The sequence below is a fragment of the Myotis yumanensis genome, unplaced genomic scaffold (assembly GCF_028538775.1).
Source record: "Myotis yumanensis isolate MYYU_CA2020_CCGP unplaced genomic scaffold, mMyoYum1.0.hap1 SCAF_3, whole genome shotgun sequence".
In the NCBI taxonomy this organism is placed as follows: Eukaryota; Metazoa; Chordata; class Mammalia; order Chiroptera; family Vespertilionidae; genus Myotis; species Myotis yumanensis.
Genome location: NW_027223754.1, coordinates 203,767,780 through 203,794,091, shown reverse-complemented (window position 1 = coordinate 203,794,091; position 26,312 = coordinate 203,767,780). Strand labels below are relative to the sequence as shown.

The following is a 26,312-nucleotide window of genomic DNA, read 5'->3' as shown; positions in this document are numbered from 1 at the left end:
CCGTCCATACGAGGGAACGGTACTGGGCAATATAAAGGAATGAAGTACGGATACATCCACAACATGGAGGAACCTTGAAGACACATGCCAAGGGAAAGAACCAGCCATGACTTGTCGCATGTTGTATGATTTTATTTACATGAACTTTCCAGCACAGGCAAATCTATAGAGACAGAGAGTAGACCGCTGGCTGCCAGGGACTGGAGGGATGAATGGGGAGTGACTGGCAATGGGTATGCGGTGACGAAAAGGTTCTGAAATGATATCATAGAGGTAATAGTTGCGCAACTCTGGGAATATACTACAAACACTGAATCGTACCCTTTACAGAGGGTGAGTATTTGGGTGTGTGAATTGTGTCTCAAAAAGCTGCTGGTTATGCAAAATTTACAGGATAAAAATCAGGTAGAGTTTCAGCATATTTAAGAAAGATCAGATCAATCCGTTGTATCCATTTAATGATACATGTTTAAATAATTTCAAAGCAGTTTTGACAATGCCTGGTACAAAATGGGAAGCTTTAAAAGACAAAAAAAGTGTCCAGAAAGGTATCAGGTGGTAATTTGGCTTTGGGGGGAATAATTTTACATGAATATTAGTTCAAATCACCCCAGAGAATTTCTGGCTGGATCCACATTCAGAGCATATGTTTGACATACAAACTTCATGATAACCTCAGTTGTGGGTGGACCTATTCCCATTTACAGATAAAGCAACAGAGACCCGAAAGGTTAGGACACATGCCCAAGGGCACCCAGTAGGAAATGACACCAACAGTATTTGAATTCTGTCTGGCTTCAAGGCCTCCATTCGCTCTCCCTCCTTATTCCAGGGCATTCCACAAATGGAGTTTCTCTGAACCAGAGGAAATAGCTCCCTTTGCTTAGAGCCCCAATGAAGCAGTATCGTTTCTATGCAACGCCAACAAGAGTAACTTTAACCAAATTTTTCCATTCACTTTAACCTTAGGAGATTACATGTGTGAGCATAAATTAAAGCAAAAAAAAAGGTGGTACTGAAGTATTGCTATTATTAATTAGCTATTTTCACTAAGAAGAGGAACACTAAGTTCCCATAATGGGATCGTCTGACTGGTATAGGGGACTTCTTCACCGTCTAGAAATGGAGCCGGGACAAGAGTAGGAATGAAAGAACCTTACAATGGAAACCTGGTTCTCACAACCATGGGATTCAGGATGGGCTTCGGCACTTTGAGTCATTCAGACACCCCCCCCCCCCTCCCGGTGGCACTGTGTCGCTGAGGATGTGAGGGGCACCCAGGAGAGACGGGCTGGCCTCCTGAACCTGTCTGTGCCATAAACATCACACGGGCGAGAACAAGAAAAGCCTATTTGCAGACAAATATTGCCATGCTGTCGGTTTATTTTTGACCATTCCGTTTCTCAGGGAAACAGGAAATGTAAGAGAAAAGGATGTTTGTATTTCAGTAGGGCAGGTTTAGTTGAATTTTTCTAAATATGCTGCCAGTATTTTTCCAAGAAACACTAAACGTAGGAGGAGATGATACAGAGGGTTCAGAGGTGGGATTCGAAGGGCAGAGAGCGTTACACTGGGCTGAGCCCACAGACCTCATCTGTGTCCTGGGTCCCCCTGGGTCCCAGAGCTGGGTGCAGGGCAGACCCACAAATGCAGAAGGCAGGTGAGATCTCTATCTTGGGCACCTGGGTGGGGTAGTTGAACCATTAACTGATGTCAGGATGTAAGAGGAGGAAAAAGCATTTTCAATGGGAGTTCATGAGATCACTTGGAAATGTTGAGTTGGAGGTGCCTGCAGGACCACCTGGAGGCCAAGTTCAGAGGGAGGGCTGTCATGCAGGAGAGGCCTGAGGGTTCATGGTGGGCAAGGGTCACAGACCCACAGCCTCCACAGTCTTGTGAGGAGGTCAGACATTTGTCCAGCAATTGCACAAATAAGTTTAAAAATGCCAGACGTGCTAAGAAGGAGAAAGAGGTGAGCGGGCATGACCTACACAGGCAGGGAGGTGAGCGCCAGCTCCTTGGGGAAGTGACATTGGAGCTGCAACCTGAAGCAAGGAAAGGAGGAGCAGGGGCAGCATTCCAGGTGATGAGAACAGCTCGTCCAAAGGCCCTGTGGCCAGCGGGAGCCAGGCTAATGTCAGGGTCAGAGAGAAAGCTGGTAAGGCGGGTGGGGACCACAGGTAAGATGGGGCTGGGGAAGCAGGCAGGGGCCAGATCCCAAAGAGCCCTGTAGGCTGTGGTGAGGAACTGTGTCTCCACATTGTTTTCTCTTTATGGTACATGCTTCAGGCACGTAGGTGGCATTTTGTAGGTTTGTCATAACATTAACAGATTGGAAAGGGTTGCCAAAGGTTGTCTTATTTCTCCCCGTCCCTCAGACAGGAGCGCCATTATGTGTAATCCTTAAATTCCAAGGAGATGGTCAGATGCTGCATACCAAGGTTAAGGCTTATCAAGCAGCTGTCAGGATGTTTCTGTCCTCCCCTTTGAATGAATCTTCTCTAAATGCCTATCACAAAGCCTGTCTCCAAGCTGCCCCATTTCTGTCAAAGGGGTCATCACTCTTCCTGCTCACGACCTGGCCATCAGGCTTCCTTCCCCTCCTCCCTCCCCTGTCCACGTCCAAGGAGTGGCTGAGTCTTCTCCGTCGGCCTTTGACGTCCCCCTGCCCACACTGGTCACCATGTCCCTGAGATCATAGATGTGAGGGCGTGGGAACCGGTATGGATTGCCATGCTGCTGTGTGCCAGACCTCGGACATCCTCTCACTCCACTGGCCATGACCAGTTAGTAACCGACATCTGGGTTTCGAGTAGTAAGTACCTCCTTTAGACCAGTGTCCAGGGAGGAACTCTCTGGGGGCAGAGCATCTCCACTGAGACCTCATTATGAGAAGGGACTGGCCTAGAAGAATGTCAGGAAGAGCCTTTCAGAGAAAGGCAGCAGCATGTGCAAAGGCCCTGTGGCAGGGCGGCGGGGGGGGCGGGGGGGCGGAGTGTGGCCCATGCAGTAAAGAACTGAAAGGCCCATGGGTTGGAGAACAGCTGGTAGGCAGAGGTTGGGATGGGGAGGGGGAGAAACACCTGATGAAACGGAGAGGTCGGCAAGAACTAGATTAGGCAGAGCCTCCTGGCATGGCACAGAGGTCCAGCTCCTTCTTGAAATCTTCCCAGACTCCTTTGGTCCTTGATTTGCTCCTCCAGGCTCTTCCAGGCCTTGCCTTCTCTGTCACTGAGCTGGGATTTAAATCTCCAGAACGTCACGAATGTAGAGGGAATTGCCTCCTTCATTGGAAAGTGGCCCTGACCCCTCAGGTCCCAGCTCCCCCATCCCCAGGCGTGAAGACAAGGTTGACACGGTGCTGATCTGGGCTCGCTCTGCTCTGCCTCCAACCCCCTGGGCACTGGGCCACCCTCCCTGATTTTGATTTCTTAGGAGAGATGAATAGGGCCCTTATCTGGGTGGGGATCTCTGGTTTCAAAAATTGATCTGCCCCTTCTCACCGGATGTGAGGCCGCTCATGCCACTGGGCAGTGCTGAACTCTGGGGCCCCCGGGGCATGTGAGCAGGGACAGGGAGCCTGTGAGAAGCTGGTGCAGGGCTCGCCATCCCCAGGGAAACTAATAAAGCTATTGTTGGGAAGGGAAGAGAGAAAATAGCCGACAAGATGTTTTTTGTTCTCTGTGACCTTGCCTGTGTTCGGGAAGGGGCTGGCATGTTGCAAATGGGAATGGCTTTTGAAACCTATTTCAACAGCTTGGGAAGGGAGAGGGGTGGGGAGTGGAGGCGAGACCTGGGTGGCAGGGAGAAGCCCCGCCATTCTAACTGTCTGACCTTGGATAAATGACCTGCCTCTGAGGTCTCCTCTACCACATGGGGAAAGGGAAGAATGCTGACAAACTGGGGTGGGCAAAAGTAGGTTTACAGTTGTGAGTACAGAAAACACAGAGTTTATTCTCGTATTAGTATTTATTAATGATTGTATTATTTTCCATACAAACACCTGTAGACCTACTTTTGCCCACCCCTATACATAAAGTGCCCGGTACTGTTCCTGGCTTTGACGAGACACTCGGTAAATGTAGCTGCTATTAGCCTGGGAGTTGCTATGGTGAGTGGACTCACCCAGAGTTCAACACCATGGCGCCCACTTTCATCTCTTGGGCTCTAACAGATGACTTTAGAAACCTATCCTGATGTCTCCAGATTCTGCTGAGTCTCCCCCTGCAGGGCTCTTGGCCTGGCCTCTGAGAATTAAGACATTCGTTTATAAGGACGTGTGGACCGATGTTTAGTGGTCATTCTTGAGTGGCAGAGAGGGAACTACACAAAGGTCCATTAATAGGAAAATGGCCGAAGAATTGCAGCACGTGGAATAGTGTGAAGCTATTGAAACTATTGGGTTAGGAGTGTAGCTATGGATGTAGGACAGGGGCTGTGCATGGTGTGATAGTGAGTGAAAAGAGCCATTTTTGAGAACATAAGTGTCAGCTTCAACCATGTATGTGTGTACATGTTTGCAGAGGTTGAACGTGATGAGTGATGGGCAGGAATGCACACCACACACACCCGGCAGGTGAGATCAGTCAGCCGGGCTGGGGAGTGGGGGAGAGAGATGGGGCAGTGGGGGAGGGGTTGGAGATGGTGGCAAAAATAGGAAAAAACTTAATGCATAATGTTAAATGAGGAGACAGGTGTAAAGTTCTATCTCTAATATTATTGCAGAGTATCCCATTTTGTAATTGGACCTGTAAACGAGGATTCTAAAGTCGTGTGGACCAATACACTGATTTGATTAGGTGATGAGGTTGTGAACAATCCCCTTCCTGAATTTCTATGGTCATTTGAAAACTGTTATTCCCATTTTATTTTTTAAAAAATAAATATTTTAATAAGATATTAAAATACTTTATCAATAAATATTTTTATTGATTTTTTTTATAGAGAGGAAGGGAGAGGGATAGAGAGTTAGAAACATCAATGAGAGAGAAACATCAATCAGCTGCCTTCTGCACACCCCCTACTGGGGACGTGCCCACAACCAAGGTACATGCCCTTGACCGGAATCGAACCTGGGACCTTTCAGTTCGCAGGCCGACGCTCTATCCACTGAGCCAAACCAGTTAGGGCTGTTATTTCCATTTTAAAACGTTGCACTGTCCCCGCCCCAGTCCAGGCCCAAGCAGTGGCACTTCCTGTCAGTTTTAATCAATTCCACGTCGGTGTCTGGCCCTTCGGTCTCTCCTGATACAGTTCATCCTGCAGCTGGCAGGTCGCTTTCCTGTCCCCAGACTGAGCGACTTCCCCAAGGCCCATCCAAGCCACGTGTACCCTTCCCTTCAGCTTTGAAGACCCCCAATAATCTGGCCCCCAAATTGCCTCTTCCTTCTCCCCGACACTCAGATTCCGTGTCAGGTGCCTTTCCTGGGCCGGCAGTGTTCTGGAAGCTGGGGATGCAACAGGGGACCAGCGAGGCCGGTTGGAGATCACACCGGCCCTCGCTCAGCACAGTGCCCTGCACACACGGTGTGACCAATAAATGCATGTGCCCCTGGTGGCCGTGGTCCCGTGGACTTGAAACCTCACAGGGTGGCCTGGAGAGGGCTTGGGAGAGGGAATGAGAATTTCCAGATATTTGAAGGTTGTTGGGGAGATAACGTAAGGCAGAACTGTAACAGGAATAACGGAGCTGCCATTCATTGGGTACTTACAACGTAAGTGCTTCCCATGCTGTAACTCACTTAATTCTCACAGCAACCCTGTGGGATGGGTACTCATCATCCCCATTTCATAGACAAGGAAACTGAGGCACAGATCCATGTAGCAGCTGGTCAGAGGTCACACAAGCCAGGATGTGAAACCGGTCAGTTTGCTTCCCTCTGCCATCTCTCTGATTGGTGGATGCCCCGGGCAGACCGGTTTTAAGGGCGGGAGCTTCCTTTGGGAGCCAGAAGTGTCGGCATTTAGGGCATTTGAGCTGTGGCAGGATGACCACCTGTCAAGGCATCCTATTGGGGATTCCTGGGGGTGTCAGATGACTGAGTGTTCCTGCAGCACAGGCAGTGCCCAGAGCCTTGGTGGAGATGCTCTGAGATGCTAATGAGTGATTTCCTCTTGTCTCTTCCAGCTCACAGCCCCTCACTTCCCCGTGGTGGTCAAGCTGGGACATGCCCACGCCGGAATGGGAAAGGTATGAGAAGCAGCTCTCACACTCATGTTCATGCTCACACGGACGCCCTGTCCCCCGCTCTGTCCGTCCCCCACCACCCCCAAAGTGCACTCCCCCTCCTGCCCAGCCCAGCCCCCTTCCTCTGAGCTCCCAGAGCTGGGAACCTCTCTCCAGCTCTGTCCGGACTCGCCGAAGCCACACTGGAACTGCTAGCTAATTGTCTCCTATGATTGTGGCTTCAGGGTAATGAATGTAAAGCATCTTGTAAATGGTGATTCTTTTGTATCTGTCGTCATCTATGCCAGTGGTTCTCAACCTTCCTAATGCCACGACCCTTCAATACAGTTCCTCATGTTGTGACCCCCAACCATAAAATTATTTTTGTTGCTACTTCATAACTGTAATGTTGCTACTGTTATGAATCGTAATGTAAATATCTGATATGCAGGATGTATTTAGGCGACCCCTGTGAAAGGGTCGTTCGACCGCCAAAGGGGTTGCAACCCACAGGTTGAGAACCACTGATCTATGCCATGGCTGGCTGTAAGCTCATGGCTTTGTCACCTGCAAGGCTAATATCTAGAAAGTGGCAAATACATCGGGCTCCATGGAGGAAGTCCCTGGAGCCAGTCAGCTTCTGTGAAAGTAGATGATATATTTTACACCGTCGAAGCTGACATATTGGTCTGATCCTTTTCGTTGCAAATATAGAAACGCTACTCAAATTTGGGGGAGAGAGGTAATTCATTGGTCCGAGCCACCGGGAAGTCTAGAATAGTTCTTGATAGGTTAGAACAGCGCTGGATTCAGGAACTCAAATGATACTGACAGAGCTCAGTCTCCTCTCTCTGGACTCTGCTCATCTCTACTTGGTGCGTTCTTCAGACAGTCGGCATGGCTACGGGTGGCCCACCTGGTCCCTAAGCATCTCTATGTCTGATCTCATGGAGGGGCGTTGATCGGCCTTGCTTGGGTTCCTGTGCCCACCCTGAACAAGTGGGTATGGAGATGTATTCAGCCCCACTCAAACCAGACTGATCAGGGTCTCCACAGGAAATGGAGATTTACTCCTCGGTAAGGGGGTGGGAGTGTGGGGAAGTGGTGGGGAGTGGCTACCACAGGCCGCCTCTCAAACTTCTGGCACCAATAGAACCACATGAGAACATGTAGGTCTCAGCACCTGCCATCCCTGTTGGAGGTACCTGAGCCCAAGCACCAATGCAGGGGTCCTAGGTCAAGGACAGCAGGAGCCAATAGCAACCTTGCTCTGAGAAGGCCCACCCAGCCACAAATAATCCTGCACCTTACACCTTTGTTCTTCCCCACCCGGTGTTCCTTCTGCATCATCGCTTCCCACCTAAACTCCATCCCCTTCAGGCAGCAAAGAAAGAGCCCAGCAGGTCAGGCCACGACCCCAGCTCTGATGTCCTGAACTTGAGCCAGTTCCCATATAACTTCCCTTGCCTCCTCAATTGTGGAATGATGACCATTCCAATGATTGCCTTTCAACTGAATCTCCCTCCATGCTACCTCTCCCTAGAAAGTACACACATGGGGGCGGGGCCCTGCCTGTTTGCCCCACCTCTGTGTCCTGTAAGGGCCCCTGGTGCACAGTGGCCCCTCCGGTTGTTGGTGGACTGGATGGATGAGTGAACCTGTTTTGATGCATCCCTGTGTCTGTTTCCACGGCCTCTCCTCCCAACCCGGCAATTCTGCTGAGGCTGCCCTCCCCCTGGTCCTCAATAACCTAACCCAACAGGCACTTTTTCTGAATCGAGCTCTCTGTGTCATTTAAATCTGCCACCTCCCTTCTGTCCCGCAGCCCTTCCTCCAGGGAACTCCCGGCTCTCCTCTTCTCTCCCTGACCACGGCTTCTGTGTCCTCCAAGGACCTTTCTTCCTGCTCCATTCCTCGCCGTCTATTCCATCACCACGCACTATCTGAGCCTCATCTACTCTTTCATCGTCAGCAGTATCTACACGCCAACAGCCAGCCCCCAATCACACTTCCTATCCAGAGCACCAGACTCATATCCAGCTCCCCCCTCAGCATCTCTACCTTGTCTCCCATGGAAATCTCAGACTCTAGACATTGCAGACCACACTCATGATCTTTCCAGACACCCTGCTCCCCATCCTTGTCTCCCTCCTCCCCCTCCTCCTCCCGTGACCATATCTAGACCAGAAATCACCAGTCCTCCCGTTGTCCCTGGGAGTCATCACCTCTCCTCCTCCATGTTCAAATGGTCATCAAGTCCTTACTTGCCCGTTATTAATGTCTCTCCAGCTTGTCCCGTTCTTTCCACCCGCTGCCACCATGTTGGACAATTCTTGTAACACTAGAGGCCCAGCGTGCACGAAATCGTGCACAAGTAGCTTGCTTCCGCCTGCTTCAGCTGGCCACCCCACCCATTGCCACTCATAGCTCGTACCCCACTCTCCACCACTTGTAGCTCGCACCCCACCACGCCTGCCGCAAGAGCCACTGCTCACAGGCCAGGGGGAGGGACCAAGAGGTACTCCATGTACCTCCTGGTGACGGTCATTTGGTTGTTCCAGCGTTACAGCGTTACAGCCACTGGCCCTTTATAATATAGATTAGAGTGTTCCCAAGAATTAGATTCTGTTTCTAAAGCTTAAAATCATCCCAGACAGGAAATAAAAGGAAGAAAATACTTAAAGAGGCTGACCCAGTGCTGGGGGGCAGAAGGGGTGCCTCTGAGAAACTCAGGCCCAAAAGGGACTCGGAAAACATGGAAAGGAGGACATGTCTCCAAGGACGGAAAACATCACCAACCGAAATAAACTGAGGTTTAAGGAAATGCTGAGAGCGAGGGAAAAGGGTTTCCTCCTGCTGTTTGAGATGAGAAAACTGTCAGAAACGCTCTGGACGCGCCGACTGAGCAGATGATATCATATTCATGGCCAAGAGAGAGAAAAACAAAATTGCTACCTTCTATGGTACTTCCAGCTCTTCTCAAGAAGGGAGATTGCCTAGAGCCCAGCAGAGCACGTTCTTAGGAGAAATTGGCAGAAGCTGAGCATGAACTCAGTGTTGCTGGGAGCCCACCTAGCGCCCTTTGCATGCGATCACTGAGCCATCCGTCACATTTCTCCTCTGTTCCTATGTGTTGATTGGGGCCTGCTCTGTGCCAAGAATTGGAGGATGAATAGGACCCAGACTCTGCTCTCACTGAATTGGGGCAACAGTCACATAAAGAATTAAGTGTAATGTGTGTTGGAGGTCTGGGAGAAGGCTGTGCAGGGCCGTATGGGGATTGACGGAAGAAGATTTTAATGTAGCCTGAAGGAAGGAGCTTAATTCGCCCTAGGGGGTGGAGGGATGGAAAAAACTTCTACCTCAGGGGAAATGCGGGTGGTTTGTGTGCCTGGAAATGTAAGGGATTCCAACAAAGAAGAACGACTTGAAGAAAAGAGGTGGATGAATACCCTCTTGTATTAAAACAAGCGCGATAGGTGTCACAAGGCACAGAAATCAAACACTGTGCAGTTGGGGGAGCACTTAGGTAGGAGATAATCGTGGAGAACACCAGGAGGTGATCGTGGGGAACACCAGGAGTTCTTCAGAAATAAGTCCAACTCGACCGATGGTTCATATGAGCAGAGGATGGTTCTGCCCCCCGGCGGCATTTGGACATGTCTATACACAATTTGGGTTGTCACAGCAAGGGGTGGGAGAGGTTCTACTGGCATCTGGCATCTACCAGGTGGAAGCCAAGGATGCTGCTGAACATTCTCCAATGCCTGAGACAGCCCCCCTCCCCCCCAAAAAAAAAAAACAGAAAATTATACAACCCAAAATATCAGCAGTGTCAAGGCTGAGAAACCCTGGACAAGACTAATTCCATTTCCTTTTTTCTTTGTTGAAAGTTTTACCAGACTGTAAACCAGAGGAGGCAGTCATTATTATAGAGTTCAACATGTTTCAAAGTCTGTCCCAAAGAATTATAATTATAGGTTTGAAGAACTCTGTGTTCAAATAAATCTTATTGCAGAACTTCTCAGAGTCATGAATTTTGTTTATATACATTGTAGGGATGAAAGAACATGGAAATGTGAGCAGAATTTCCCAGACTTACCTGACCTCAGAAACCTTTGACCATTTCTTTATCGAGATGCTTGTCCTTTTATTAATTTGTAAAAACTCTTTGCATATTAAACACATTCATCCTTGGTCATAGTTTGCAACTATTTTTCTGCATTTGATAGTTATATTTTCATTTTGTTACTCAGTTTTTAACCTTTAAAAAATGTAATCTAGTTACATGCTTCCATCTGTGGGAGGCCTTATGTTATAGTTGCAAAGGGCATTGACTTGAATCTAGGTTACTCCACCTACTGGTTGTGACACCTTAGGTAAATTGCTTAGCCTCCCCACCTTAGTTTCCTCTAATGTAAAGTGAAGATAATAGTATCAAGCTCGTAAGCTTGTGAGGATTAAGAGAAACTATGCATATCAAGCTCAGTGCCTGGAACCCAGTGGGCTCTTGATAAATATTAGCTGCCATTATTATTAAGAATATTCAGACCTGCTCTGGGGCCCAAAATCCAACTGAAGTCCATCAGGGAGGTATGACTAAGCAACATTATTTGTCAGAGACTATTTCATTTGGCTACCACTTCAGTGTGAGTCAGATGAGTAAGGAGTGGCCAAAACCTCTCTCCATAAATACCCAATAAATAGATGAACATGGGCCCAATATCGTGACTCATTAGGGAAATGCAAATTAAAACCACAATGAGATGCTACTATACAACCACCAGAATCAGTAAAGTTAGAAAGGATAATAATACTAAGTGTTAGCGATGACATGGAGCAGTTAGAACACATGCGCGCGCGCGCACACACACACACACACACACACACACCCCTACTGAAAGTGTGAACTGTACACCTGCTTTGGAATACAGCTTGATATTATCCACAAGCTGAAGTCACACAGAAGCTCCTTCAGGTATGCCCAGCCTAAATGCCTGCATGTGTACACCAGTGGTTACGGCAGCTTGTTCACAGCTGCCAAAACCCAGACATAGCCTGTGTGTGTTCATTAATAATACAATAGATGCATCCATTAGAGTGTATTCAGACACATGGAAAATGCCCCACCATGAAGATGAATGAACTACAACTATACAGACCAACATGCATGAATCTCACCAACACCATTGTCAGATTCAAAAGAATTCCTATTTGTATGTTCCATTTATATAAAATAAAAATATAAGAAACCAAGATGGCGGCATAGGTTAACGCCGGAGTTTGCTGCCTCGAACAACCACTTCAAAAATACAACTAAAAGACAGAACGGACATCATCCAGAACCACAGGAAGGCTGGCTGAATGGAAGTTCTACAACTAGGAGGAACCGAGAATCAGAGGAAGCGCAGTGCTGAAGTAAAATACCAAGGTGCGGAGTGCGCGCGGCACGGGCTGGTGGCTGAGAGCGCGGTTGACTGTTTCAATCCGGAGGGAGCCTCAGACTCTGAGCTCCAGATCTGGGCAATTCTCTAGGGACCCAGACTCAAACGGGAGAAGCAGGACTGTCTAGCTTCGGTCCCTCCGAGGTTTGCAGCGGTTGCTGGGACAGAGAGACAAAGCCCCTGGGGACGGACTGAGAGCAGCCATAACTGCTCCCTCCTCCACCCTGCTGATCCCGTGGGACCCGCCCCGCCCAAGCCCTGCACAGAGGCATTTGCCGGATAGCCTCAGGCAAAGGCTAGATTAGCACCTCCCTAGAGGACAGAAGTTCTTCCACTGCAAACACAGCTGATTATCACAGCCAGTCGGCCTGGAGGTCAAATCCCTCTAGTATTAACTATAACAATCAAGGCTTAACTACAACAAGACTGCGCACAAAGACCACTAGGGGGTGTACCAAGAAAGCGTAAAAAAATGCAGAGACAAAGAAACAGGACAAAACTATCAAGGGAGGATATTGAGTTCAGAACCACACTTTTGAGGTCTCTCAAGAGGCTTCTAGAGTCTGTCGATAAACTTGATGAGATGTACAGGAAATCTAATGAGACCTTCGATGGTGTGATAAAGGACCATCTAGAAAGTAAGCATACACTGACTGAAATAAAGAATATCATACAGACTCCCAACAGCAGACCAGAGGAGCGCAAGAATCAAGTCAAAGATTTGAAATGCGAAGGAGCAAAAAACACCCAACCGGAAAAGCAAAATGAAAAAAGAACCCAAAAATACGAAGACAGTGTAAGCCTCTAGGACAGCTTCAAGCGTACCAACATCAGAATTATAGGGGTACCAGAAGATGAGAGAGAGCAAGATATTGAAAACCTATTTGAAGAAATAATGACAGAAAACTTCCCCCACCTGGTGAAAGAGATAGACTTACAGGTCCAGGAAGCGCAGAGAACCCCAAACAAAAGGAATCCAAAGAGGACCACACCAAGACACATCATAATTAAAATGCCAAGAGCAAAAGACAAAGAGAGAATCCTAAACGCAGCAAGAGAAAGAAACTCAGTTACCTACAAGGGAATACCCATAAGACTGTCAGCTGATTTCTCAACAGAAACTTTGCAGGCCAGAAGGGAGTGGCAAGAAATATTCAAAGTGATGAGTAGCAAGAACCTACAACCAAGATTACTTTATCCAGCAAAGCTATCATTCAGAATTGAAGGTCAGATAAAGAGCTTCACAGATAAGGAAAAGCTAAAGGAGTTCATCACCACCAAACCAGTATTATATGAAATGCTGAAAGGTATCCTTTAAGAAGAGGAAGAAGAAGAAAAAGGTAAAGATACAAATTATGAACAACAAATATGCATCTATCAACAAATGAATCTAAGAATCAAGTGAATAAATAACCTGATGTACAGAATGAACTGGTGATTATAATAGAATCAGGGATATAGAAAGGAAATGAACTGACTATTCTTGGGGGGAAAAGGGGTGTGGGAGATGCGGGAAGAGACTGGACAAAAATCGTGCACCTATGGATGAGGACAGTGGGTGGGGAGTGAGGGCAGAGGATGGGGTGGGAGCTGGAAGGAGGGGAGTTATGGGGGGAAAAAAGAGGAACAAATGTAATAATCTGAACAATAAAGATTTTAAATAAATAAATAAATAAAAATAAAAATATAAAAATAAACAGGGAAATTATACTATAGTGTTAAAGTGGGATACATACTTGGGTAATACAACTTTTTTAAAAGCAAGAACATTGTTACCATAAAAGTGTCGACATTATCTCCATGGGGGAGGGAAGGGTGCTCACAGAGATGAGGGCGATGGTCCATCTCTTGACTTGGGTGTATGTGGATGTTTGCTGTGTGATAGCTCATTGAACTGTTGCTTCTGTACTGTGCAGAACTTTGATAATGTTATATTTTGAAGTCAAATAAGGTTTTCAGAATGTCACCCACTCTTGGGACATATTAATGGAAATCTGAGATCCAGACATGCCCTGGTCAGTCCATGGCCACAAGACTATGGGTCCTGGGCTGTGCATCAGTCCAGGGTGTTTGAGCGAGACAGTGACAGATAAGCATGTCCAGGGAAATTTGAACTGAGCAGAAGGGAAGAGGCATCTGGCCTGGAAGGGCTAGAGACAGTGTGGCCAGCATCTTCAGAAACACGGGGAATTGCTGTGGAGAGGTAAATTGGACTGATTCTCTACGACATCTAGGAGGCAAAGCAGGGAGCAAAGTCAGGGTGAATGGAATGTCAGTTGTGTTAAAGGAGCAACTTTCTAGCAATCAGAGGTGAGCGTTAATGGAATGGACGGCCTTTTAGGTAGGAAGTTCTCATCAATGCAGAGTTTAGCAAAGATGAATACTTACTGGAGAGTTTCAAGAGAGTGTAAGCATTGTGGGCGATTCATAGCCTGAGATGTTTGAACCCCCTGACACTGAGACAAATCTGTGTATGTGGTGTGAACATTTTTTGGGGGGAAAGAGGGTTCATAACCTTTTCCAGATTTTCACAGGGGCCTGTGACCCTCCCAAAGGTTAAGACATCATAGAGATGATTCCTACATTATCTTAAAGGATCCACTGTTTCAATCAATACTCCGAGCAGTCCATTGAAATGAATGGCATAAGATCATGTTACCATCAAAGGGTCAGAAACTAAGTTCAAGGCCAACTTTCAGCAGAGTGTGAGGGTAAAGTCTGGAGACTCTACAGTCAGGTTTTTTGGTTGAAAAGTGGGTTTACCTTTTGCTGGTTGTGTGTCCTGAAGCAAATCGCTTCATCTCTCTGTGCCTCAATTTCCTCCTCTCTAATTTGGAGACAAGAATCTCCCAAAGTTTAGGTAAATGCTCCGTGAATGGGCATTTAAAATTCCACTACAGGAATAAATATTCTAACTGCTTGACTGCTTATCTCAGCAGTGCCCGCAGGAGGGAGGCTAATAACAAACTGACCGCCCCCTGGGGGCCCCCTTATCCTTATTTCAGACTTCCAGGGTTTGAGCCCAGCATCTCACCTGGAAGATAAAAACCTAAGGCCCAGAGAAGAGAAGGGTCTTACCCAAGGCCACACAGTAGGGAAGTGTCTCCAAAAACAATACAGGAAGGGAAAGAAAGACCTTTGAGATTATTTGGCCCAATAACAACAATAATAATAATAAGCACAATAATAATAAAACCTAGTGTTCTCTAGAATTTACTCAATGCAGGCATTGTCCTAAGTGCTTTATATATATCCAGTCATGGAGTGCAATCCTCATAACCACCCCATGAGAAAGATACGATTGGAATCCCCATTTTACAGATGAGGAAACTGAGGCACGGAGAGTAAGTGGCAGAGTTGGGGTACAGGCAGTCTGGCTCCAGCACCAGAGCTGAGAGAGGTGAAAGGCATATTCATGATCACAGCTTAATAAGCCCCCACCCAGCTAGCCTAACACTTTCCCTGCATACACGGGGTTTGCTGTCCTTCTCAAAGGAGCCTGGAGTGGTGACTGACGGGATTGAGTCGCCCCTGCAGACAGCCTGTCTCTTCTGGGAGGTTGAGGTGGTAGCTCCTACACACGATGTTCCCACCAGCCCGAGCGTCTCCCACACCCCTGCTTGGCCAGGGCTGCTGCTGTCATCAGCTCCAAGTGACCGGCTGACTCACTCAGGAGCTTTCCTGGCACGGCTGCATTTTAAGTGGGAGTAGGTGGCCCAATGACATGGTAATAGAGAGGGAGGACTAGACAATGAGCCAATGGAGGAATGGAGCCCAGGGAAGCAGTTAAGACAGCACAGCGTCCCCAGCATCTGGGAGACCACCAGAGGGGAGAGCCACTCTGTCTGCTGCTCAGCCAAGGAGGTTCGGGTGGGCAACGTGCTCCAGAGAGGGTCGGGGTCAAGGTCCTGCCAAACGGAAGGAGGAGAGCGAGGGGCCACGCCCACGCCACTGCCTCCCTCTCATCTCCCACCTCCTCGAGTCCTCTCACCTGCCCTGCCGCTCCCTTAGATCACCACTGTCCTCCTTGTCCCTCTGCTTCTCTTGAGCCAAACAAGCCCTCTGGAGGGGACCTGTCAGTCCTTGACACCTTCATGAAAATGTTAAGCCCTGTGTCCCTTCTCGGGGATTCCAACACACGGATTTCATATTTATAAACTCACCTCCTCGCTAAGAGGTCTGTGTCTCCCTCAAACCAGTTCTCACAGCTCTTCACAGTCACTTATGACTGTTACAGCAGCAAAGCATCTGAGCAGCCCGATACACCTCGTTCCTGTGCCGCCTTCTGGTTCCAGCCCCCAACCGTGAGCAAGGCTCCTCCTCTCAGTCTGTTAGGGCCACACGTGCACATTCTTATGCTTTTTTGTTGGTGGTTTCATTGTGTAAAACGCCCCCCAAGTGTAGTGTTCCCGCAGGCAAGGAGGCTGTGATGGAGGCCTGATGGAGGAAATGTGTAGTAGATAAGCTTCGCCCGGGTATGAGTTCCAGCGCCGTTGGCTATGAGTTCAATGTTAACGAATCAATAATATATATTAAACTGTCTCCAAACAGAAACAGTATATATGGAATATAGTCTTCAAACAGAAACTCAAACCAAGGCGATGTATTGACCAGTTGGTGAAAATGTTGTGACCAGAGGCTTAAAGGAACCTAACCCTGTCTTTCCTTTAGAAGCAATGGTTCAGTGTTCATTAATTCAGTGTTTGCTGAATCAACTGTGTGAGTGTGTGTGTATGTGTGTGTGTGTGTGTGTGTGCTGTGTGCTGTGTGCTGTTTGTAGTTGACATAAGAAACACCCAAACCTGTAGAGAATTTTTCTTAAATCTTTATTGTTGAGAGTATTTTGAGCGGGGAATGACAGTTTGCATTGTCTCTTATGCATGTGGAGTTCAGGAGGGAAAGTAAGGAAGATCACAGGAAGATGGGAGAAAGTGAGGCAGGGATCAGACTCCTCCTTGGAGGGGTCTGGAGGAGAATTACTTCTAGCATTTCTCAGGTGCACTAACCTAGATACACTAGGGGTGGGCAACCCCTGGCACACGTGCCAAACATGGCATGCCAGTAACTTTTGCTGGCACGTGAAACCCTCTCTTATAATCTTCCATTACAATTTTTTTCTTAATATCGACTTTTTTATTTTTCAGATAAATTCAGTATAGGTGCATATTAGATAAATAAATAATTTTACATAACAAGTTATCTTAAAGACCATAGACATGGATTGACGAGAGAGGGGAAGAGCAATTTCTATGCCTCTGCCTTAACTCTCCCTGCCTTCCTAGATCCGACCAGTGTTTTGGTTTCATCCACATATGCTTGTGAATCTTTGTTCTCAGTGATGAATTTTGTTAAGTCTGGTAATAGGAGTAGCCTGACGGATGAAAGTAGTAGCTCGTGCATATCTCTGAAGGTCACGAAATATAAACCTGTAAAATCTCTGTCATCAGTGATGCAGCAGCAAAAGTTCCACTGATAATATCAAACGGAGTCATAAAGTTTTCTGTCGGACTATCAGTGTACATGTATACATTAAAAAATAAATGTATTTTTCATCATCATATACTGTGTTTTTGCCGCTCGAATGAATTTTATTATTTCTTCAAGGTTCTTCACATACATACACCTTAAGAGTTATCAAGTAGGCGTAACATGTTCTCAAAAAATTAGGGTTGGCACGCAGAAGAATTTTGAGTCAGAGATTTTGCTGGTTTGGGCACGCACTCCCAAAAAGGTTGCCCACCCCTGCACTAGAACAATAGGTAGGGCTTGGTTAAACCTTTTATGAGGTTATAGGCCTGGGGCATGACTATCCACCTGCCCTGCCCAGTTAGGAATTAGTGACCAGATCACCCTGTGAGGTTACTTCTGGTCACTGTACTTGTGCACAGCCCCTTTTTCGTTCCCAGTACCTGTGTGTGTGTATATGTGCATCACACACATTCTGTAGAGAATCCTAAAGATCTTCCTTTGATGACAAATCGCCATGGATGTGAGCACAGACAGAAGCAAACTGAAACAGCCTTTGTTTGACTCTGGTTTGCCTGGTGTTTTTCATGTTGAAGGCAGATCACCTGGACAGGTAACTCATTTCTCTTACAAGGGTTTAAGGCTAAGATCTCTTAGTTTAAGGCTGAGTACTGGTGGCACTTCCTCTGCCAGTTCCCACATCCTTGTGCCAACCTTGGTTCACTGGCAAGAGCTTTGGTCTGGGTTCAGAAACCTGGGCCCTCCTGCCAGCCCCATGCTCCATGGGGCCAGTGGTATCGACCTGGGCAAGTCATTTAATCATAAGTGCAGTGGGTCAAGTGTATCAAATATGCATGCTTCTCCTCACCCGGTGACTTGGAGCAGCTAGTGAGTAAGCATGCCTTAACAAGAATGAAGCTCCATGCAAATGTGAGATGAGTGGGTAAGCGAAGAGGACAAGTTTTGGGCTTGGGCCTCCCTGGGTTCTGATCCAAACTCTGCCGTTTGTCAGCACTGTAACCTTGAGCAAATTCCTTGACTTCTCCAGGATAATGCAGTTCAGATGAGGCAGGTTGGACAAAGGAATAGAGTGGGAGCCTGGCTGGTTTGGCTCAGTGGATAGAGCATTGGCCTTCGGACTGAAGGGTCCCAGGTTTGATTCCGGCTGGTCACGGGCAGGTACCTCGGTTGCAGGCTCACTCCCCCATCCCGGTTGGGGCACACATGGGAGGCAATCAGTCAACGTGTCTCTCTCATATTGGTGTTTCTCTCTGTGTGTGTTTCATCCCCTCCCTTCCACTCCCTCTAAAAAAATAATGGGGGGGGGGGTGGAATATGCTCGGGTGAGGATTAACAAAAACAAAAGCAAAAAAATCCACAATGAACTATCACTGCAAATCCACTAGAATGTTGCCCATCATTAAGATTGACAACACCAGTTGTTGGTGGGGGTGTGGAGCAACAGGAATAGCGGGAGGGCATTAACAAGTCCTGAGCACCCCTGCACCAGGATGCACACCCTCCACACCTCTAACCCTCCGAGGGTTATTTTGCCCAAGGTCACAGGTAAGTGGTGGAAAGGGGACTCGAACCGAGATCAGCAGGTCCTTTGGCCCTTCTCTTCCTGCTGCCTGGGGCCTCTGGGAATGCCCTGGTGGAATCATTGCTTCCCATTCTAAAGCGACCAGCCAACTGAATGGAGGGTTGATTTCTAAAGAATTTCGCAGGGCTCCAAGAAACTTGTCAGTACCTTGGAGGCCAGCGTGATCTTTGCATATGAAGGGCTCTTGTTTGGTGAACTGGCCACACCCCAGGCCCGAAGCCAAGACTAAGAGCATTCATGCCAGCGAATGAGAGGACGAAGGAGAGTAGCACCCAGCACTGTGTTCAAAGGCAGTGTGCAGCCCCGCCTCCTAAGACGCATGTTGTCAAGGAGTTCGGACTCCACCTGGCAGACTCCCCTGGGAGGAATACACTACCTGCTCTGTGAGCACGGACTCCACGGCACCCACAGGAAAAACAGGATGTTGTGAACCTGCAAACATGGAGGAGAAGCACCATCTCCTTCTTCTCTTCTCCATTTTCCTGGCTGCCCCACCCCTGCATTGTAAGCAACAGGGGCCGGAGAAGCCATCCCTCAGGAGCCCTCAGAAGGAGGAGAGGGTGCGCATCGCCTGTGGGGTGGGCAGCACTCGCTACAGTTCCCAGCTTGACTACCAGCTCCTCTTCCCCCAGCATGAGACCCTCATGTACCATTTACAAACTGTACCCACATGGGAAGCCCGGCCAGGCCCCAGCAGTCCTGAGAGGTGGGTATTGGTATCATGATACCCATTGAACAGAGGAGATAAGCAGAGACCAAGGAGACGAATGATTTGCACAAGGTCGCCAATGGCCTCTGTGCAGGCTGCACGTTCTTTCCACTGGTCCTGGCGCCCCAGCCAGAGGAGGGCAGCCTGCAGGGAGTCCCGCCGGCCTGTTTGGAGCGGAGCAGCCTGCATGTCCACAGAGGCCTTTCTTGGCCAAAGTGTGCAGGCGCAGCCGTTCTTTCTACCGGCCAGCCAGAAAAGCGGCGTCCTGAGACAGGCAGAGGCCACCTGCTTCCTGGAGGGAGAGCAGCCACATCTCTGGCTTCTTGGAAACAGCTCCGCATGGGCGCAGCTGGCATCGCTGCTGACAGGTGGCAGAGGCAGGGTGTCTGTGGGGGGAAGCCAGAGACGCAGTGGGCTTATTACATTTTGGCGTGCATGTGCGTGCATGTTTGTGTGTGTGTACATGTGCATGTGATTCGGGATAGGCTGAGCAGAGGTCTTAAACACAATTGTCAGCAGCCTCTTCTAAGCCTCCATCCAGACAAACGCACTATTGGTAGACCGTGTCTCTTGCTCGACTCCTGGCCTCCAAGCCAAGAAGCCTGCACACCCGCACCCAGTCCTCCAAGAGGGAGGTGGGAAGACGCCAGGGAGAGTGTGGTGGACAGTGAGTGCGCTTCAGGCTTTTTCACGTCAGGACACTGACTCCTAAGATGGTTGTATTTAGAGGATTCAGTGGGGTCAAGGAGGAGGCTGCGCACAGCTGAAGAGCAGGGCCTGGGGGCTCGCAGGCTGCCTGAAGGATGAGGGAACAGCAGCAAGGGCGCCTGGGGGGCTCTGGGTGACAGACCAGGCGATGTAGCTCCTGACTGTCAGGGCCTGAGCTCTGCGTGCTGCTCATGCTGGGTGGGGTCAGCACTCTCTCTATACACAGTCAGATGGTAACTCTTCTAGGCTTTCAGGCTGTGTCGTCTCTGTTGTCACCATTCGACTCTCCATCGCAGTGTGAAAGCAGCCCTAGAGAACACGTAAATGAATGAGGCAACTTTATTTATGGACACTGAAATCTAAACTACATATTATGTTCACATGTCATGGAATATCATCCTTTTGATATTTTTTCCCAACCATTTCAACATGATTCTTAAGTCATGGGCTGCACAAAAACCATCATGCACCCGCAGGTCGAAGTTTGCAGACCCCTGCTCTGCGTCATCTTATCGTCTGCACCCGCCCTGCTGGATTGTAAGCTCGCTGGGTGCACGAGCTGCACCCACGATGCCACCGCCCCTCCGGGTGGAGGCCAGCGCCTGGCACCCGGCACGAGGCGAGGCGCCGGCGCCTGGGCAGCCGAAGTGTTGCTTTCAGAGCTGACACTTGCCAGGAGCCGCCCTTCCCTTCCATTCAGTCTCACGGTCACACTGCAACTCCACCAACACGTGGGCAAAAGACTCAGCGCCCCGGGCGGGCGCTCACTCAGCACTGCAGGTGATTTATTAAAGGGAAGAGCAAAGGAAAGGAACCAGCAACTGATAAGCGGGATAATCAGGCCGTTCCCTAAACAGTGCACCAGCCCCTCCGGGGTTCCTGTCACTCCCACCACTTCCTGTCCTGGCAGCCGGGCGAGGACATCCTCTGAGCTCTAAGGCTCCGCATTCGGAGGGACTGGAGGAGGGGCCACGGCTATTGAGAACTTAAGGCCAGGGCTCTTGTGTTCACTCAACAAACATGGATGGATTTGGTGCCCAGCTGTTCCGAGTTAGGGACTCAGTAACTGTTCATTGAATATTTTGGCAAATACTTATGCCCAGTACTCAATACTTGAGCATTGGTTATGTGCAAGGAGCATTGGTTATGTGCAAGTGGACTAGACCCTGGATGGAGGACTCTTGGTTAAGATCCCGAGATGAAAAAGACATGGCTCCCGACCGCAGGGAATTTTCACACTAAAGACCCAGGCCCGTGCCAGACTGCAGTCCACTGCAGGGCTTGGCAAGCTGACACCCAAGGCCCAATCCAGCCCCCGGCCTGGTTTCATTAATAAAGTTTTATTGTAACACAGCCCTTCCCAGTGAAAGCTCAGAGTTGAATCGTCATTATGGCTTTCAAAGCCTAAAATATTTACCATTGTACACGCAACGCTTTCCAAGCATTTGTATAGCAAACCACAATAAGTAATACATTTTGACTGTCACCTGATTCCCAGACTGTAGGTAGGTAGGTAGATAAATTGAAAGAACACTTGTCCTTCCTATGTGCCAGGTGCTTAGATATAACCTGCTGCATTCTATTCCGTTTTTTAAATGTTGGCTGTGACCCATTAAATTGATTTGATGACTCATTTCAATCCCGCAGTTTGAAAAATACTGGTTCACCAGAAAGCGAAGCATGTCCATTCACTCATTTGTTCAAGAAATGCTTACTGAGCGTGTTCTACACGCCAGGCACTGTGCTAACACAGGAGCTATAACACTGAACACCAAAGTCTCTGTCCTCAGGGGCTTGCTTCCTATGGGGGAGGCAGATGATAAGAGCTGCGATGTGTCAGGTGATGAGAAGACCAAAGAAACAGGGTGAGAGGGACAGAACGGGACAGAGGTGTGGCCAGGGAAGCCTTTCTGTGAGGTGACATGCGAAGGAAGGAGAGGGCGAGCCATGTGGACAGAGGAGGAAGAGCATGGCAGCAGAGGGGACAGCACGCACAAAGGCCCTGGGGCAGGAGCCACCTCTGTGCTGTCCAGGAGCAGGCAGATGGCCAGAGGGGCTGGGAGGGGAGGTGGTAGAAGAAGATCATGTAGACAACTGACTTCAATCAAAGCAGAAGGAGGTAAACTCAGCAGAAAGATAAGAGCTGAGAAGGGAGTCCAGGTACAACTGAGCCTTGATGGAGGGGAAATCATTGATTGACTCATTTGTAAACAAACAAACAAACAACAACAAAAAATACAGTTAAATCTCGTTTCTCGAGCGTCTTCCGTCTCAAACAATTCGGTTCTCAACCAAGTTGTTCACAGAAAAACATGTCTTGGTTGAGAACCAAAGCTCAAGTTTTCGACCTGACAGCCCTTTCATGCTAATACCTCAGCATAACATAAAGCTTCTTGCAGGCAACGAGCAAAGTTGGAGAGAATGCTTTTGTTGCTGGCAAAATCGATGATTAGCACAATGTTAAAAGATAAAGAGGCCAGCAAGAGTGCTAATGTTGCGAAGGGAATGAAAGTGCTCACAAAACAGCAATCACAGGCAATTGCATAGGTAGAAAAACTGTTGTGGATCAGACAAAGGAAACGCAGTTAGCCTGTGATAGCATTTCAGTGGTAGCATTTCGGAGACAGTGATATATAAAAGATTCCTTTAAGGCTAATAGAGGATGGTTTGATAAATTTAAGAAAAGAAGTGTTTATAAATTAAACCGTATATTAGACATATACTGTATATAAGAAAGTTTGAAATGGAATCATTTGGGAGTCTGGAATGGATTAATTCACTTTACATTCTTTCTAGTGGGAAAAAATGATTCCGTTTTCGAACAAATCGCTTCTCGAACAGCCTTCTGGAACGAATTCAGTTTGAGAAACGAGGTTATACTGTACTGAGTGTGTGTAGTCACTGTGCTGAGGCCACAAACACGCCCGGGGTTCCCTCCTGGGGCAGAGACCAGGCCCCGGCATTTCTGTAGCCCCAGGTGAGGCTGAGGTAGAGCCAGTGTTTCGAGGCTCTGGGCTGGAGTGAGAACTGGAAGAATAAGGGAAATGGGAAAGGTCAAGGCCAGACCGTAGATGCCTTTTACACTGCACTCCAGAATTTGGACTTTGTCTTCTAGATAAGAGAGAGGGAGTCTGGAGTCTCCGGGACCCATTAGGAAGGAACTGTAGCCGTTCAGGGAAGAAATAAGAGCTTGAACCCAGGCAAGAGCCGAGACAGGAGTGAGATAAGGATGCAGTCAAGATATAAGAAAAGCAGAACTGAAGGAACGTGGGGACTGACGGGGTGTCGGGCAGAAGGAAATTGAGCGTCTGATGATGCCACCCACTGAAATGTGGAATCAAGACGGATAGGCTTGGGGGAAAGGTCATTGCGGTTTTGAACATTTTGAGTGTGAGGCCCCCGTGGAAAACAACAGCAACCGCCCGCCGTTTATTGAGCACTTACTGAGTGCCAGGCCCTGTGCTCCTTTTTTGTTTTAATACATTTTTATTGATGTCAGAGAGGAAAGGAGAGGAAGAGAGAGATAGAAACATCAATGATGAGAGAGAATCATTGATTGACTGCCTCCTACACCCCTCTACTGGGGATCGAGCCCAGCATGTGCCCTGACCGGGAATCAAAACGTGACCTCCTGGCCCTGGTCGGTTTGGCTCAGTGGATAGAGCATCGGCCTTCGGACTGAAGGGTCCCGGGTTCGATTCTGGTCAAGGGCATGTGCCTTGGTTGTGGGCACATCCCCAATGGGGGGTGTGCAGGAGGCAGCTGATCAATGTTTCTCTCTCATCTATGTTTCTGACTCTATCTCTCTTCCTTCCTCTCTGTAAAGGATCAATAAAATATATATTAAAAACAAAAATGTGACCTCCTGGTTCACAGGTTGACCCTCACCACTGAGCCACAGCAGCCAGGCTGTGCTCCGAGTTTGATGTGACCTGTCTTACTTAATTGGCACAACAGCTGTGTGCGACAGGTTATCTGATTATCCCCATTTTGCAGAAGGGAAAACCAAGGCCCCGAGAAGCTAAGTGAGTGGGCAGGGTGGCGATATCTGTTATCCTGTGCCCTGTGGCACTTCGCACAGAGCCGAAGTGAGCGCTCAGAAAATGGCAGTGTTATTCATTACGGTTATCTTCTCGCCACTGTGGGAAGGAAACGCAGGACAGGCCTGCAGAGAGCGGAGCCAGGCCTATTTCGGAGCCCTGTGTATATACAGATGTGTATATAAATGCCTCTGTGTGTGTATACACACATATCACTAGACCCGGCCCGGGTCTGTTGCTGCTTTTTATTTTTGGCTCTGCAATTAGGCTTCTCAAGTGCCTTTTGATCTTACCCCATTCTCCAGCCCTATCCCACGCCCACCCCATAATTACTTTATAAATAAAGTTCTTCTCCAAAAGTCCATCTCAGCCTCCTTGCCTTTGTTCTGCTCTGGGAAGTAAATTGTGTTGCTGGGCCTGCAGCCGGAGGAGGTTTATTCTTGCGGAGAGAAGGGGAACTTTTATTTATTTATTTTTTTGCTATAGCTCCTCTGGCCTGTTTTTGCGCCAAATAAACAAAGCTGCTATTCATTTTGGCATCACCCCCCCCCCCCCCGCCCCCGCCCGCCACTCTGTCGTGCCCGGAGCCATTTTATCAGCACAGCCCCCCTGGGCTGTCCCTCTGAGAGGCCCCGAACAGCACATGAGCAAGTTCTGAAAGTGAGTGCTGGGAACACAGCATCCCCCTGGAAGAGGCCCCAGAGGGGGGACTGTGGCTCTCTCGGTGAGTGTAGGAGCAAACGCTATGTTTCAGGTCGTGGTCGGAAAGGGCTGGCGGCTCCCATGTGGGCTCAGCAGAAAGCGGCCGCCTGCCCATCTGTAGTCTGTGGCTCAGGGGCAGGGAGTGGAGGCAGCTGGAAAGAAAACTTAGTGGCCCTGCTCTTCTTGCTGCCACCCCTCACTTGCAACGCTTCCTCCACCTGTGCCCCATGCACCAGCTCTCACGCATCTGGCTGAAGGTCAGGAGTCTGGGCTTCCACCCGACGCTGCGTCAGCAACGACCCAACTTTGCTCTGAGGCTGCCTCTGAGCCCTCTGCCCAGTGAGCAATGAAAACGCTCAACGTATACACCGTGTACACCAGGCCCGTCGGCAGCAGCTGCAGATGAAGGGAGAGCCAGAGTCCCACCCAGCTGGTCTCTCGCACGAGCCCACCCCCCAAAGAAGGTGCCCCCGAGGTGTCTCCCAGGGATCTCAGGCCACCAGGGCGTCCAATTTGAAAACCACTTCCTTGTGTCAAAAGAAACCATGTTAGCATCCACATGTTCATTTCTTCATTCAGAAAATCGTTCTCAAAACACCTACTATGTGCAAAGAGCAAGAAGTACAGTCGTGATTCCAACAGCCAAGCCCCTGCCTGGCGAGTTTGCGTTGTGGGGAGTATTGACAACTACAGGGTCATCCCAGACCGTGAGCAGGAGGAAGGGCAGGCGGCCGGGTGAAGTCACAGAGCGTGAGGAGGGCGTGGAAGGGCTGCTTGGGACGGGGTGGTCGGAAGAGGCCACGAGAAGGATCCGGCTCCGTGAGGATCTGCAGAAAGGTGTGCGGGCAGAGAGAATAACAAACAGCTGCAAAGGTCCCGAGGCGGCCTTGAGCTTGGCAAGTTCTAGGAACTGGAAGAGAAGGCTTGGTGGCCAGGGATGAAGCCGAGAGATCGCAGGGCCCAGGCTTGCTGGCCCTCACAGAGGCACCGATAGGAGACTGCAGGGGGCATGGGAGTGGTTCAGAGGCTGTTGGCACCCACCCACGATGGTGGTTTTCTTCCCTGCGGAAATCATGAAGTCTGTACACAGTTCTCCCTCATACAGCAAAGGCACTCTGAGGAGGAGCCGCAAGTCCTCACTTCTGAACGGTCCTCCCCGCCTTCCAGGTCTCCTCCCTTCCTCTTCCCTTTCAGAAGTTGTACCACCAGGAGCAAAGTGGCCTTATCCCTCAGGACAGGGGACGAGGCAGGGGTGGGGGGGGGGGGGCACCTTCAGTTTTCTCTTCTGTACCACGAGGTCACTGGGTGACCCCAGAACCCTCCTCTCTAATGAAATTGGAAATTATAGGCAAAAAAGTACTGTTCGACCGATGTGGCTCCGTGGTTGAGTGTCAACCCAGGAACCAGGAGGTCACGGTTCTATTCCCGGTCAGATCACCTGCCCTGGTTGCAGGCTCGATCCCCAGTGGGAGGG

At 49.0% G+C, this 26,312-nt stretch overlaps 1 protein-coding gene across 1 annotated transcript in view; it reads left to right on the top strand.

Moving 5' to 3' along the window:
* Positions 1-26,312, top strand: part of SYN3 (synapsin III) — a 362,492-nt gene that overhangs the window by 288,802 nt on the left and 47,378 nt on the right. Inside the window, exon 6 of the mRNA XM_070410991.1 lies at positions 6,128-6,190. Coding sequence (XP_070267092.1) covers positions 6,128-6,190 — 63 coding nt within the window. The remainder of the gene's footprint in view (positions 1-6,127; positions 6,191-26,312) is intronic.